Source organism: Caloenas nicobarica, chromosome 16 (assembly GCF_036013445.1).
Source record: "Caloenas nicobarica isolate bCalNic1 chromosome 16, bCalNic1.hap1, whole genome shotgun sequence".
In the NCBI taxonomy this organism is placed as follows: domain Eukaryota; kingdom Metazoa; phylum Chordata; class Aves; order Columbiformes; family Columbidae; genus Caloenas; species Caloenas nicobarica.
Window position 1 is genome coordinate 4,976,946 of NC_088260.1, and position 15,992 is coordinate 4,992,937.

General features: G+C 38.7%; 1 protein-coding gene across 1 annotated transcript in view; it reads right to left on the reverse strand.

The window, feature by feature from the left end:
• CLIP1 (CAP-Gly domain containing linker protein 1) overlaps window positions 1-15,992 on the reverse strand; it is a 63,440-nt gene that overhangs the window by 13,490 nt on the left and 33,958 nt on the right. The window contains exons 10-20 of the mRNA XM_065646153.1: window positions 15,555-15,659; window positions 13,104-14,048; window positions 11,689-11,805; window positions 10,696-10,753; window positions 10,372-10,455; window positions 9,192-9,348; window positions 8,371-8,536; window positions 8,061-8,276; window positions 4,745-7,027; window positions 3,523-3,660; window positions 1,711-1,817 (exon numbers count right to left, since the gene is read on the reverse strand). Of these exons, the coding sequence (XP_065502225.1) occupies window positions 1,711-1,817; window positions 3,523-3,660; window positions 4,745-7,027; window positions 8,061-8,276; window positions 8,371-8,536; window positions 9,192-9,348; window positions 10,372-10,455; window positions 10,696-10,753; window positions 11,689-11,805; window positions 13,104-14,048; window positions 15,555-15,659 (4,376 nt within the window). The remainder of the gene's footprint in view (window positions 1-1,710; window positions 1,818-3,522; window positions 3,661-4,744; window positions 7,028-8,060; window positions 8,277-8,370; window positions 8,537-9,191; window positions 9,349-10,371; window positions 10,456-10,695; window positions 10,754-11,688; window positions 11,806-13,103; window positions 14,049-15,554; window positions 15,660-15,992) is intronic.

Sequence of the window (15,992 nt, forward strand, 5' to 3'; positions counted from 1 at the left end):
TTTAACTGGGATAGTTTGCTGAGCTGCAGTACTAACCAGTTCTCCTCTTTTTGCTTTTGGCATTAAAGCGCAGATTCAGAGCAGTGTAAAAAAGGCACACGATAACACTGGGGTCAATTTGTGTGAAATGCTCCTTGTGTTTAGTGCCGAGGAACATAAAACATGACAGCTCCACGGGCAAAACCTTCCCCCGCTCTTCTTGGCCAAGGCAAGGGCACCTCTACCACCTCACCTCTCCGAGGTGTCCTCTCTGCCCACGTTACTGCTGATCAAGAAATGCCTATTATCAAGCTAATGCCTTGTTTTAATTAAAACAAGGCAGCACAGAAAATAATTATGACAACAAAGATCAGTTAAAAAACAACTAGACAAGCTTCCACTTATCCACAATGTCTCTTACCACTGATGATTAGAGAACACGTTCAGCAATGCTCTATGACTAAGATTAACCTTAAGAAAAAAATAATTAAAAAACCCCACAGAGCGATCGGGATCACGAGAACACCTTTCACTGCTGAAGATTTTCAAGGCAGTATCTTCTATAAATAACTTCTACTGGACAAATTCCAGTCCAATATCTTTTGTCTTCCCCTGATACCAGAGCCTACGAGCCCCTTGCTGTTGTCGCATTAGAGCAACCAGTCTGGAAATAATTATTTTGCTTTGGCATTTCCCATGAGCACCGAGGCAGGTAGCAGTTGCTCACAGAATTAAATCCCGCCTTTCTCAAAGGAGGCTGCTCTCTGAACACGTGCAGAGGTTTTTAAAAGCAAGCAGTAAAACCCAGCAGTCATACAGAAACTCAGGATTAGTTCTGCGTGCTGATGTCCTTTGTGTCCTGTCTCCAGCTCGGAGCGGTGGTTGAGAAGCATCACAAAATGGTTGATGGAACTAACAATAATTAGCCCAAGCTGCTCTCAGCTATCAGTCCAGATTCCAGCTCTCACTCCATGAGCCAAGAAATTCTTCTCAGAGTGCAGGTGGGAATTCGTGATTTAACGTGTCACATCTCTGAAGGTCGGGGGACACGCAGCTACTGCAGGGTGGCAATAACGAGGCTGGATTTTTATCCACATTTTTGGCACACCAAAAGCTTTTACACAATGAGATTCCACAGGGCAAATTACTGCATATCAGATGCTCTGCAGTTAATTTGTTTGTGTACAATGTTACGCATCATTAGTTTGTAGTACATAAGAGGCAGTTTCTCAAATGAAGCATTTCAAATAATAAGCAATTAACTCTAGTTTTACATACTATATATTAGTATTGTACCAGTTAGGAAATAAGTGCATAGTGGGGCAATGGCAATAAACTTGATAAAGCCATCAATGGAAAAAAAAAAAAGTAGAACCAGATTTTCTATTAACAAAGCCATGTAAAACTACTTAACACTCCAAATGTACCTGCATTAAATACAAATAGAATTTCTTTATAATAAAGCTTTTAAAATTATCTAGTGCCCTCGAGTGGCAGAACTCTATATTTCCTCCAACAAACAAATTATTTCAAACAATGCTTGGAGTGAACAATTTCCTTCAATACCCTTCAGCACTCAGGGGCAACATTCTCATTTCAAGTTTTATGCATGTAAAACTAATATTTATTTTTACCTAATATCTGCTTTATAATTGAGGATACTGGAGAGATACTGAAAGACAATGTAACTACAAAGGAACAGTCTAACAGATTTAACACTGCAATACTTACAACTCTTTTTGAAGTTCTTCTACTTTCTTGTTCTCCAGATTTAGAAGCTCTTTTGATTTGTTAAGTTCCTCTTCATTTTTCAGGTTGTTTTGTTTAAGCATGTCCAACTGAAAGAGGAAAAAACCACCTCATTACACTAATGAAACTACATGGTTCTCAGGGTAGCACTCAGAAAATATATTCAGCAAAACGGGGGCCTGAGCAGAGCTGTTCCAGTTTTTCAACTTTAAATTAATCCAAGGTTTGTACTGAGAAGCATTTGTCTAACAAAAAGTGTTGTGAGAATTTCTGCATTCAAGTTGAACAGCACAGGGAATTCAAAGTCCACTGAAGAGCAGCTTACACTAATCTGATGTATATACCTTGATGTAAAAGGTAAAGCTCCAAAGCACCTCCATTTTAAATGCTACGCAACTCAAAGCACTTAGAAAAAATGCTTATTTCTAAAATTAGCTGTTCCCTTGCTCTTTATTCCTCTAACATAACAGACAAAGTTCTGCTTTACCATACCTTAATTTGTGAGAGACAGGCTGAATGTTGTGCTTGCAACCATAAGAAATGAATTCCTTTCAGAGATCTTCTTGCATGGGACAAACTGTTGTACATCTATTTACTGAGCTTGCATCTACCACGTAAACCCCATAAGCTTGAAAATCTTATTTGTTCGCATTCAGCAACACGTTATATTACATAACAGATAATCTTCAGCCATTCTCATGGCATTACAGGACCCTGTGGATTATTTATTTTTTTTTAAATCCACAATATGAACCCCTGCCATTATTAACGTCACTGCTTTTAATTCTCGAGTCATCAGAACTCGTTGGAAATCGTTACTGTTTCAGCACAAGCTGTGGCATTTAGGTTAGCCCGGCTGTTCACTGTCCACTAGATGAAAGAGCCATAAAAAGAGCCCTGCGGATCTCAGGATCTGCAGAAAAGATGCCAGTGCAACCTTAGACTAGATACTCTGGGGCAAAAGAGCGTGAAAAAGATTAGTGAGGACATTTTTCCCTCCTTCAAAGCCTGAAGTATCACAAAGTGGTGGGAAGACACAGACTGAAGAACAGTCCCTAGAGGGACCGCTGCACATTTTAGACTGCGAAGTTCTTTGGGACCATTGTGCTCATGTATCTGTACAGTGCAAACTCAGCAGCATTTGTACCTTATCAGATCACAACTCTGATTAACAGAAAAGTGGAAGTAAGAAGGCATGCTAACGTGACAGGTCAAGATCACAAAGAGGATGTACAGAGCAAGGAGTGCATTATAGGTGAGAAACGGAGCGATAACTGTTGTGGGTTAGGAGTAGCTACTCAGAGTTCTGCAGCACCTCACTGGAGCGCGAAGCTGCACCCCGTACTCACAACTAGGCAACCGCAGCACAGAGGGGTCACATCAGAGCAACTCATCCAAACCAAACAGCCAGACTGATTCAGCCTCAAGTCAAACCCACGTCTCCTGATTCTGTGATCTACAAAAGCTGCTGTAGCATCCAGAACTCCCATATTACACAAGACTCTGTTGTTGTTGTTGTTGTTGCTGCTGCACCAAGATTTAAGGGACATGACTTTATATGCTGTGAAGCACTTGAAACCACAGAAAATAACATAGGTTATATGGCTATATAAAGCACCCAGAATTTCCATCAATACACACTCATCCAGTAAGGTTTCACAAGCCAGTCAAGACAGTATTGTGGTAGGAAAACGACAGAATCCACTCTTGCCTCAGCTAATTCTCTGTCATTCACTAGTCGTTCCTTACAAACTAGGCAAAACTTTTCATATAATAGCATTTAAATGTGATTACTTCATTCTGTAGCTTCTCGTTTGTCTGTCTAGAGTTCTCCAAAGAGGCCAAAGTTTCGATCTTTTCTTTGTGAATGGCGTCCTTCTCTTTGGTCACCTTCTCCACCGTCTGCAAAACATCTTCTGCCATCTTGGCAGTCTGTATAGAAGGGGAGGTGGGGGAAAAAAGAAAAAGTATCACCAAAGGGAGCTCTGAAAGCAAAAGATTAACCACAATACTTCGTGCACAGTGCCATGGTTTGCCAGCTGCTTTCCAACTAAACAAGAACTTCAGCTGGGAATTTTTTAATTCCTGGATTTCTAATTACCACCACTGCGATTACCCTTAGACTTCTAACCATTTTAGACAGTAGTAGTTCAATAGTTATTCACTTCCAACAGACTTCTCTGTTTGCAGAACATGTGGAATTATAAAAAGCTGTTCGAAATTTGAAAAAGAAGTAAAAATCAAATCAGCGATAAAGCCAATTATCACATTATTTCAGTGTTGTTCATTATGCCCTCATACAAGGAAATACTTCACAAGTACATTAAAATACCTTGGTGGGCATGATACATTCCTACAGGGTTATCCGGATTCCAATTTGTATTCAAAGTTATTTTATGGGCTTCAAGCCCCACAAACTGAAATTCAAAATAGTAGTCAGGATTTGTTGGTGGTGAATACAAGACACTTCTGTGAATAAAAAGAACACCAGAATTGCCAGTGTCTTCAACAGACTGAAAGTCCCATAATGTAAATTTAAATGGTTCTTCTACAGTGTTTTTTATCCAATTACATTTACAGGAGCAGTACGTTGTTTTATGTTTTGAGTAACCCAAATTTGTAATTTAGCATAAAATTGCACAAAGATCTAATCTAAAACCGTATCTATTACTACTCTAGCTTTCAACCTGCCGAATACTTCAGAGGGGCTGCTCAATTTCTCCTACTGGATTCACAACACAAAACTTCCTTTTATTCACAGGTTATGTTGTTTTCTTGCAACATTCAGCAACAGCATAGGCTTTTATATTTAGAAATATTTTTTTGAATTAAAGTGTCTTTCAGACTCACATTTACAACTTGAAAAAAAGTAATATATTGAAAGAGACCATAATTCCAGCCTGTTTACACTGCGATGAAGTGCTGATTGTGCAATGAGGTGCAGAGAGGAAACCCCTGGGTTAGTGCTCACTGTTAGTATAACCATACTTGATTGTTTAACTATGCGTTTCAATACCTCAATTTTTTGCGCTACTGTTTGGGCCTGGAGAGTCTCAATTTCTTTTAGTTTCAAAGCCAGATTGTTCATTTCCTCCTGCAGCATCTGATTTTTGCCCTCAGAGACCAGCAATTTGCCCGTGAGGTCACTATTAGTTTGTTCTAAAAGTGCTACTTCCTCGTGCAGTCTATAATAATCGGTGGATAATTTCTCCTTCTCTTTCAGTATTTCTTCCTTCGTGATGAGCAGACTCTTCTGTTCAGCAAGCAGGCTGTCATTTTCCTGGAGTAATTGTATTTTCTCCTTCTCTGTGACCTCATGCCTGTGTCGAAGCTCATCCAGGCTCTCGGAGACACCGCTGTGCAGATCCTGGAGCTCTGCTTTTGATTTAGACAAGGAAACAAAGTCACTCTTGAGCCGCTTGATACTGGCAGCGAGCTGCTCCGTCTGTGCACAGAGGGCTTCTTTTTCCTTAATTATTTCTGCCAGTTTAGTTTCAGATTTTTCTTTCCCCTGAACTAAAAGTTCTTTCTCAGCCAGTAATCCTTTATTTTTCTCTCTCAGCTCTTCTATCTCCTTCTCTAAGAAACCGACGTTGCTTTGAAGTTCCTTACGTTCCAACAAAAATGATTCCTTGTCCAGTTCTCTAGCTTCCTTTTCTATGGTTAAGTTTTCTGTCAGAACCTCAACCTCTCCATTTAATTTCTGACACTTATCTTGCAATTCGGACCTCTCTCTGCTCAGCATTTCCCTATCAGAGGAACAGGTCTTCAGTGAAGACGACAGGACCTCTTTGGCATGTGCTACAACAGCCAGTTCATTTTCTAACATTTTTTTGGCATCCTGGGCCTCTGTCAGAAGACCTGAAAGGTCACGTTTACAGGCCATTAGCTCTTCATTTTCTAGAGTCTTCTTACTTAGCTCTTCCTTGAGGGCTTCAATGGAATCTTGGAGCGTGGTATTCTCTTGGGCCAGAGCTCTCTTGGCTGAGATATCCAGTTCCCGTTCTCTTTTCATATCAGAAAGTGCAGTTGCAGAAGACTTGTTTTCATCAAGAAGCTCTGAGTATTTGTTCTCCAATTCATTCTTCTCTTGAAGAAGAGCTTCATTGTGCCTTTCAAATTGCAACGACTTCTGAAAAACAGATTCCTTTTCTAAATTCAGTTCGTTTATTTTCTCAGTGAAGACTTTCTCAGCAAGTATGGCATCTGCTGTGGCTTTAGCAAGCTTCTCAGCAATTGCCTTATTTTCATTGGAAAGTTCCTCCCTTTCAGCCAAAAGCCTTCGTTCTGATGAAGAAAGAGCCTCTTTCTCCTGTCGTAACTGAATACATTCAGAATTGGATCTCTCTCTTGAGGCTTTAATTTCCTCGAGAAGACGAGAGAGACCAGCAAGGGAATCCTTCAACTCCAGATTGTCTTTCAGCGCTGTTTTGAGTTCTTGACGTTGAGTCTCTAGCTCCGTTTGCATCTCATCTGTTCTCACTTTCAATGCCTGGTTGTCACTAACCGTATTGTCTAAACTCACTCGCAGCTCTTCTACGCTTTTAAGGAGCATCTCCTTCTCGGACTGCAGACTCTGACTTGTCTGCAGCAGACTGTCCATTTCATTTTTTAGGGCTGTATGTGTATTTTGAAGGTCTGAGTGTTTACCTAGGGCTGAGTCTCTCTCTGCAGTCAGAGCTGACACTTGCTGCAGCAGCTCTTTGCGATCTCTGGCCAGGGACTCACAAGAACTTTCTGCCTTCTGAATAACATCATCTTTGTCTCTAACAGCTGCATCTTTCTCTTCCAAAAGCTTCTGATAATGCTCCAGTTCTTCCCGTTCCTTGATGTGTTTCTGACATACCACATCCATGGCATTTCTGCTGGCCTGAAGCTCTTCCAACTGCTGGAGCAAGGTTGACTCTGAGGACCGGAGAGCATCATTTTCTTGAGTTATCTTCAGAAGGTCTGCCTGTGCTGCTTCTAATTCAGAGAGTAATTTGTTTTTCTCAGAAATTAGAGCTAACTTTTCTGTGCTTTCCTGCTGACTTTTGGCCTCAGCTTCCTCCTTCTGCTTTAGAATTTTTTTATTTTCCGAATTAAGTTCTTCATTTATTGTCCATAGTTCTTCTTGGTCTCGTTGCATTAACAAAATCTCTGATTCCAGTTCTTGAAGTTTTGATAACAAGGAACCTCTCTCTAATTTTAAAGTATTCCCCTCCTCTGCCAGAGTCTCTTTTGCTGACATCAAACCCCTCATCTTGTCTGACATTAGTTCAATCTCTTTTCTGGCTGAAGCTAACAGAGAGCTTAAGGACTAAAGAAATAAAGTCAAGAAGAAGGGAAAACAAACATGAAGTCAAGCAGACAAATGAGAAATGTGGCTTAAGGGCAAACAGAGCTACTGTAATTTAAGTTTTTTTAAAAAGTGTATACGCTGACACACAGTCCCTGTGTGAATTCAGCTGCTGACGGCACCACTGATAACTCATGACAAAACACCCACCCTCTGCAAGAAAGCTTTTTAGTGGTTAAATAAAAAAAAATTAAATGGTTTGAAGGTTCCTCCTACCAGACTTCATCTTGTTTTTAAAACTACTCAACAAATTTTCTGAGTGTAAATTACTCAGAAAAGAGCCACAAAATGATTTAATGAGAATCTAAGTGAATTCAAATGCAAGCTGTTATATTAGATACTGTCTTCTCAAATTCACCTTCTATAGCTAATTGCCCTCATGATTCTGTCCAAAACGTATTGTCATAACCCACTCAATGTGAAGCACATCAGCGCTCTATTTAAAGTTCACTTGTGTGCCAATGTATACACTAAATATTTTGCTAAAAAACATAAACCAAACATTATAGCATATAACTAATGAGGGATGAAAGCAAGCAGCAATGTCAAAGAAACGGGAAAAAAAAGAACAAAACTACTGAAGTCAAGCTACATACCAAATAGCTACACATAATATGGGATTGTACTACAGAACCAAATTTCAGGTGTGTAGCACGTTTAAATGAAATGGTTCACAACATATCCTATTTAAAATGCATGCTTTTAAAAACCAGATAATAACACCTGGCTACAACTGATTGCGCTGAGCCAGATATTCACAAACACAAACCGTTAACATCCAAGAACCATATTTCATGGATTCTTGTGTAATTTGGGGAGACAATGAGTTAGCTGCACGTGTGTCTTCCCTAATCTATATTCATCTACCCTGGAAAAGTTCAAAACAGAAACACTGCAAAAATCCTACTAGGAAATTATGAAGCCCAGCAAAAAAATAGTGATTCACTGTAACAGAAATATTTAGATTACCCGCAGAGTAACACAGGATACCTACTTGGGCCTGTTCCGCTTGCTTTCTCAGCTCCTCAGCCTGTGTTTCTAACTCATCGTTTTTCTTTCGTGCCATTTTCAGGGCCTCTTCTGCATCCAGCAAGTTCTGCTTAAACTCTTTGATATCTGCATCATGTTTAGTGATCATCTCAGCAGTTTCTTTTTCATACTTTGCCTGAAGATCCTTATACTGATTCTGGCTCGTCTCCACTTGCTTTTTCTGATGGAAGATAAAACAATTGGAGTACAATTAAAGCAGCATTGGAACTACGTTCTGCACATAGTTAGCAAGCGCTTTTTAAAGTTCTTCTTACCATGTCTGTTAGTTGATCCTGCATATTTTTCAGTTCTGTTTGATGAATCTTGAGAGTTTCTTGCTGACTCTGCTCAGCTCTCTGTGTTGTCTGCTCCACATTTTTCTGAAGCTCAACAGCCTTTTCATTCGCTTTTGTAAGCTCAAGTTGTATTTGCTCCAACTCCCTAAAAAGACCAAATAAAAGAACATTACTTTTTGCCGACAGCACGGCAAGCACAGAGATGAAAGACTCTAAATTATGCTGAAGTTCTATATTCTGTCCAAGCATTTAGAAAGAGGTTTAATTATTTAACATATAGAGATTCTGCTAAATTAAATGTACACAAGTGAGACTGAGCACTTGCTTGTGTGCAGCGCAACACAGCTGCCAGTTACTTTGCTCCCAGTCTGGGGTTTTGCAAAGGTAAAGAACAACTGTTCTACATACAATTTTTATTTGAAACAAACCATATTTTCTCTTGCTAGTCAAAAATGTGACTCAAGTCTTTTATATTCAAATAAATCAACCAAGCTTATCAGGTAATCAAATAATTAAGTAGGACAATCACAAACCAGTCTAGATTATTAAAATATTCATTTACTCTGGAAAATGAGAGGCATGTTACATAAGAATTTTAGAATTATAAATGTTAGATGCTCTTCAGATCACTCTGAGGAGACTGTTTTGATTAATTTAGTTTGAAAGAATAAGTTCACTTGTCATATCAATGTGACACTCAGGAGCATCTTGTTCAGATATTTACAAAAAAGACAAAATGAGAAGCTGGGAGTCCAGGAGTAACGAATTAACATGAAAATGTTCTGACAATAACGGAATACCTTTCTTTTAACCGGAGCTCATCATTCATTTTCGTAAGCTGGGCAGAGCTGTCTCCTGAAGACTTCATGATCTCTGCAATATCATTTTCAAGTTTGGCTTTAGCTTCAATCAGTTGCTGCTCCTTCTCTTCTCGCTCCTTCAATTTCTTCTCCATCACTGAGCAAGACAAAGGTTAGCAGTCCAGTAAATTTAAGAGAAAGGGTGTACACAGACTAGCTAGAAGATAGTAAAGAACTATAAGCAGAGCAATATTGATGCTAGAGAACTTCCAAATTACCCCTTTAAAATTGAAAATTATGATTGTTTGACTTTTGAACTGTGAACTGCAGCAGAAGGTTCAGAACTCTTCAGAAGGAGTAAAAAAGCGACTAGTCAAGAAATCTTTCTTTCAGAAGAGATTCACTTAACTTCAGGCCATGAGAAGCTGATAGGAGCTCTACCCATGTCAGAGGGTAACCGGCTCTGTGACAGGAGGTGTGCACATCTGACAGGTGAGACGACTCACCAGCTATTCAGCAGAGTAGCAGAAGATAAGCAGTGCAAGCAACGTGAAGCTACAGTGAAAAACCAACTCGGTCCAGGGCAGGCACTGCCCCCAAGGGCAAAAGCAGCCCTGGGGGTGACTTCTACAGTCCTAACAATGCCTTGAAACATTTTTCTACAGGGTACATCATCGTTCTTAATTCCCTTCTACATGGGTTTTAAATTGAGATGTACAACTAGACAGATACAGCAAGACTCCCTCTATGGGAGAGGAACAAGCAGAGAACCCAACTAACGCAGAGTCTTTTGGCGTCCTTAAAAAGAAAATGCTACTTATGGCCAAGGCTTCTGCAAATTAGCTGTCTTACATTTGTAATGCCTCAGTCTGGGCCCCAAAGCCTTCATCTGGTATCTGATCATTACCTCAGCATCACTTCGTTGCAACATTGAACAAGAATTTACTGATTTTGAACACGCTCAACCAGGACATCTCCTGCCTTACAGCCTTATTTCACTAACATCATGGTCACCTTGCGGTGTCACTATACATAGTGCCAAAAAGCTGTTTTCTGCCTGGACAAAAGGCTTTCTTTCGGAAAAGCATTGCACACTATGACGCGGCGAGCTGAGCAGGAGGCGTACAGAAGCATAAAGCTGACACATTTTTCAGAACGTTCCATTTTATTTCTTCCTTACCCGTCAAACTAGACTTCAGCTGTTCCAGCTCTGAAGACATGAGTGCAAACTGCTCTTCTTTTTGGTTTAGTTTTTTTATTGTTTCTATGCAAGTAAAATTTTGAAAACAAAGTTAGTAACTACTAAGATGCAGAGAATTCCACCTACTTACAAGGTATATTACTCTTAAGAAGAGAGGCTACAAGTAATCCTGTCCTTTGCATAGCTGCTGAAAGTGCTGTACCCCCAGGTGTAAATTTGAAGGCACATGGAAAAAAAGCCCTTTATTTTGCATTGATTTTCTGTAGCTTTTTAGTTCTTTGTTTAGTTTAGCAGCAGACATACCTTGCATAGTTTGTTGAACTTTCTCTGCTTCATCAGCTGCGCTAGTAAACTTTTCTTTCTGAAAAAAGGATAAAAACCTGGGGTAAGGTTTGGTAATAGTATAATTCAGCCACTGAATTTATATTAGGTATTTCTCAAGTACAAAATAGAACAGTCTTCACTCCTGTCATAAATAGATTTGTGTTTGAATTACAGTCTAGCATAGATATAATCAGCAACATAAAGCAAAATTTTTCCCTTGCCTCAGTTGCAACCAAGTCCCTAAACATTCAAAATCACTTCTCCATCAGCTACAACAGCAACAGAACAGCAGCGCCAGAGCCCAGCAGAGGAGACGAGATTTCTGGGTCTCAATGCGAGAAGCTGCACAGTGGACACCTGCAGCCCTGTGATCAATCTCATACCAGTATGTTCCAGCTTTACCAGGAGGAAAAGATGCTAGACTGTAAAGAAAAGGGAGGATACTGAGGAAGATATGAAGTGAGACTCTTCCACCAACTTCAAATATTTACTGGGGCCATGGAAAGATTATATGACAGAGACAATAAAACCTAAAAGCATGTCTTTTTGTTACTACCTCTGGTGTGGTTTCTCAGGAAAATCCCACCCAACTACAGAATACTTGCACATTTAATTAAATTTGCAAAACAAGAATCAGATGAAAAAATGTCTTCAAAAACCATTTGTAAGACACATATAACAAGCACTATGTACAACAGTTTAGCCTAAATTTAAACCACATGCTGCTTTTGATTTCATTTAATATTTTATCTGAAATCCATAAACAGACAAGTTCTATTTAGACAAAACACCTGATAACACAGAACTCAGGTGAAATGTTCTTTTCATTCCAAGACAAGTCCCATTAGCCATGAACCCTCCCCTTCTTTGCATGAGTAAAGTAGCTTTGAAAGATCCACAGATTTCAATGATACTCTCACCATGAAAACCAAAATCCAAAGCATAAAGTCAAAATTTTGGGGTATTACTCACCAAAACTTGAAGTTCCTTTTCCAAAGAATCTTTAACTTGATTTACTGCACTCAAGTTTTTCTCAAGGTCAAGAAGCTTTTGCTCTTTGCCCTGCAGTTCTTTGGCCAGATTACTAGCCTAACGAAGATGATGAAATGGAGTAAAATAAAATTAAAAACACGAATGAAAAAATAGGAAAATTAAAAGTTGAATCAGAAAAATAACTATAGTATTGCTGTAGGATGACAAAAATTAAAAAAAAAAACCAAAAAACCAAAAAACCAAAACCAAAACAAACTGAAGAAAAAAATGTGATGCGTTAACTGAGTGAAGCTGCTTTCCACCGATGCCTACATACATCACAGTACTAATTGCACCCAGGAATATATTTGAAATAATTAGAATTCAGTTGTTTGGAATTAATGGTGAAAACATTATTTAATGGCAGACATTTTTGAGTCTTTGAAAACGAAGTTACAGCATCAGTTTAATTAGTAGTTTGGGGTTTTTTAATTAATTTTTTAACTGATCAATTGAGCATTTTCACTTCAACTGGCTATTCAGACCGGTACACACACATAGATGTAACTGTTCAAAGGCTCTGTACCACAGAACTACAGTGTGACCTCAAAAGTAGAGTTAAAGGTCTGTAGAAATCTTGTATCTTGGAACCATCCATGAAGGGTTTAGGAAAGGAATTTCCAGTTACTTTCCACACTACTCTTACAAATTAGAGCTCTAACTTGTCAGGTCATGCATAGATCTGAGGTGCGGGGAACCCTTAAATGAAATGAGATCTTAGCACTTGTATTCCTAGCTGAAGTGGAAGAACCACTTCCAAGTACTGAATTCCATGCCAGCAACTTTAAATTCACCCGAAACCAAGAAAAACCTTGGTAAGATGTATCACATTGCAATCTGGGCTTCAAAATGCTGTGAAGCTGCGCCTAACATCACCACTGCACACCCTCGTCTTAAAGAAAACTTCCGCCAGGATCTTTTCTGCTTTCTTTTTTTTTTTTTTTTCAATAGCCTCTTCCATCATCTTGTTTGATGAGAGGCAAAGTAATGAAGGTGCAGAGGAAACATTTCTCCATTGAGCCCCAAGTGACTTTATCTGAATACCTCTGTCACCAAAAGTTAAAAACTTCTCCCATATCAGCCAAGAAACTAACTCTTCCATCACACGAAGCTTTTGGCACAGGCAGGCCGGAGCCTGCAGCAAGGAAGTGCAGACAGAATTTTTTTCTTTTGCGTAGTGGTGCAGCCCAACGACCCAGTTAACACTTTTTCTCTAAACCTCCTCAGATGGTACCAAGACACGCATTCAGTAAAACTCTTTTTTTCTGTGATGTATTTGCCATGGCAGATTAGAACAGTACGAATGTAAAATGAAAGCAAAAAGTAAAAATAAAAGGATGGATGTTGATACAAACCTTGCTACTTCCATCAACCTTTTCAGTCTCTAAATTCTGAATTTGTTTCTCAGCTGCCTCAAGCTGCTTGCTAAGTTTCTGGATTTCCAATTTACCTTCAGAATTGGCTTTCTGAAGTGCAGCAAGGTCCAAAAGCTTTTCTTCAGCAGCTTTGATCTGTGGTGTAAGACTATCAATAACTTTGGTTTGTTCATTGTACTTGGCTTGCAGTACCTCTAGCTCCTTTACCTTTATTTCAGCTTCCTGTAATTTGTTTAAAGTGTCTTCCATTTCTACTAGATGCTGATCTTCCACACTTTCCAGTTTGGTCTTCAGGCTTTCCAGGTTTTGTTCTTTCTCCTCTGTGACTGCCAACAGTTTTGCTTTCAGGGATTCAATCTCTCTTAAATAATGAGATTTTTCATTTTCCTGCTTCAGTTTTAAATTTGACATTTGATTTTCATAGTCTAATTTAGTCTTCTCAATCTGAGTCTTTAACTCTGCAAATTCTGCTGTCTGAGCCCCTACACCTTTGCTGAAAGAAACTTTTAGTTCTTCCATTGCTTGCTGGTGGGAGGCAATTGCAGATTCCAGCTTTGATTTCCACAGCTCTATTACATCTGAATTCTCCTTGTTGGCGTGATCAAGCTTAGTTTTCAAGGATTCATTTTCTTTCGCCATTCTCTCATTTGAAGCTGAAAGTGATTTGATCTCTTTCTGCAATGTTTCTTCACTAATTCCAAACTTCTCTTTCAATGAATTCATCTCATTCTCATGTTCTTTGCTAACAGCTGCCATTTTTTCTTGCAAAGAACTGATTTCTTGTAACAATGAAAGAGAAGTGTCCACATCATCGATGTGTTTACTAGACTCTAATCTCCCCCGAAGCTCAGCTACTTCCTTCACCCGCAATGCTAGATCTCTCTCTAGTTCCATGATGCGAGATTTTTCTGACACCGTGGCCACCTATGATTAGCAGCATTTTAAGAAAAGAAGAAAGAATTATAAAAGATATGTTTAATACAAAGACATATTGGCTTCACTGAAAAGAAACTGCTGAGTGTTGCAAACTAACATTCACGTGTTCTCACCAGCACTTTGGATTAGAATACCTTTGAGTTTCTCTGGCAACTCCTTACTTCTATGGAAATTCTAAAGAAACCTTAAGTAAAAGCAAATGCTGCTTTTAAATGCAAGGCTGTGAAACAAGACCAACTGTTGTTTTACTTTCATATAAATTATTGCTTTAAAAAAAGAAAAATGTCCACATCTTTGTATTACATGCATATTATATTCTCTCTAAAGGTGGAATTTAGTTAAATTCATTTTTCTGAAGTTGTCTAGAAATAACGACGTGGTAAACAGCTTACAAACTACACTTATGTATATTATCGATGTTTAATAAAATGTTTCTCAGAATCATTTTAAAGCAGACCGAAAACCAACAGAGAACCCTGAGGTCTTTATTTGTTGACATAATTGCTTTCAAATTAATCTCATGCCAGCTATGAAGCTGTCAGAGAAAAATAAACACATTTTTAGCCTACAAATTCTTTGAAACTGATATATCCACTCCACTGTTCTTTCAAAAAGCGTCCTCAGATTATCTGAGTTTTTCACTGACTGTTGATGCAGCTTGTGGTATGGAAAGGCACGCAAAGCTACCACAATTATTTCTAATTAGGAAGTTACTGTTTCAACCTCCTTATTATACCAACATCCTGAAAAAGATATTACTTACCTGCAATTGCCCTTTAAAAGTACTTATTATAGAGTACAATCTTGGTTTTATAACATTCATCATACCTCAGCTTCAACAAAAGCCACACGTGTACGCATGAATATAAAAGTATTTATCTATTCTTAAGAATTGACTCCTGCTGAACTTCTGACTTGGGACAAAGTATGTCCAGTAATATTTTGACAGGCAACAGTATTACTTATGCTACTGGGATATCTATGAAAATATTATGTCATGGGTGGAAAAAAAAAGAACTAAAAAGCCACAGCAAACCATGATTTAGTAAAGCAAGTAAGTATTAACAACTATTTAAGACATCAAAAACCAATCCTCAAATACTGTTTGTGTTAAAAGCACTGGCACAGTCGATCTTTTTTTAGTTTTAATGAAATTTACTACTTCTAAAAATGAACCACTGAACACCCCTGTAGGTCAATTCACAGTTCCATTTGTTACTTTTGACATGGATTCAAGTATTAATTTTGCAGATTTAAGACATCTTACCTGAATCCTTCTGAAGAAATGAGTACACATATACAGGCATACACACACACACAACACTGAAGCTCAAAATTAATGTTAATTTTTAAAGTGTTCCAGCTGGATCTATTGCAGGTAGCGATCACGGCAGGAGCAGGGATCTGTTTCAGCATGTGTTACAGCAGCCTGTGTCATCAGAAATCTTCCGCAACACAAATCAGTCTTGTTATTTAAATAGTGAAAACCATTACCCTAGTGTCTTCTAACTCCCTCTGGAGTTTGTCAGCTTTGGTCTTTTCAAAGAGCAGGCTCTGTTCAAGCTCCTTAATGCGGGCATGCTCCAGTTTGGTCTGCGTCTGTTAGTAAAAAGGGAAAGGAAGAGAACACAACGGTGCCACCATCACATGCCAGCACAAGAAGAGGGAGCCACATGCAGGCCGTGCTGCCAGAGTCTTCTACCCATGATGAGCAGAGAAGATGCAGTGGATAAAATGAACAGGGAAATGCTACGGATGAGAAAGATGGACTGAAAGTGTAAATGGACTGACGTGTAAAAAAAAAATTTAAAAAGAAAAAAAAAAAGTCACAAACGAAAAAATATGGACAAAAAAGTTTCATGCAGCCAAGTAGAAGTTATTTATCAGTACATGAAGTTTTCAGCACAAATTAGAATAGTTATGTAAAAAAAT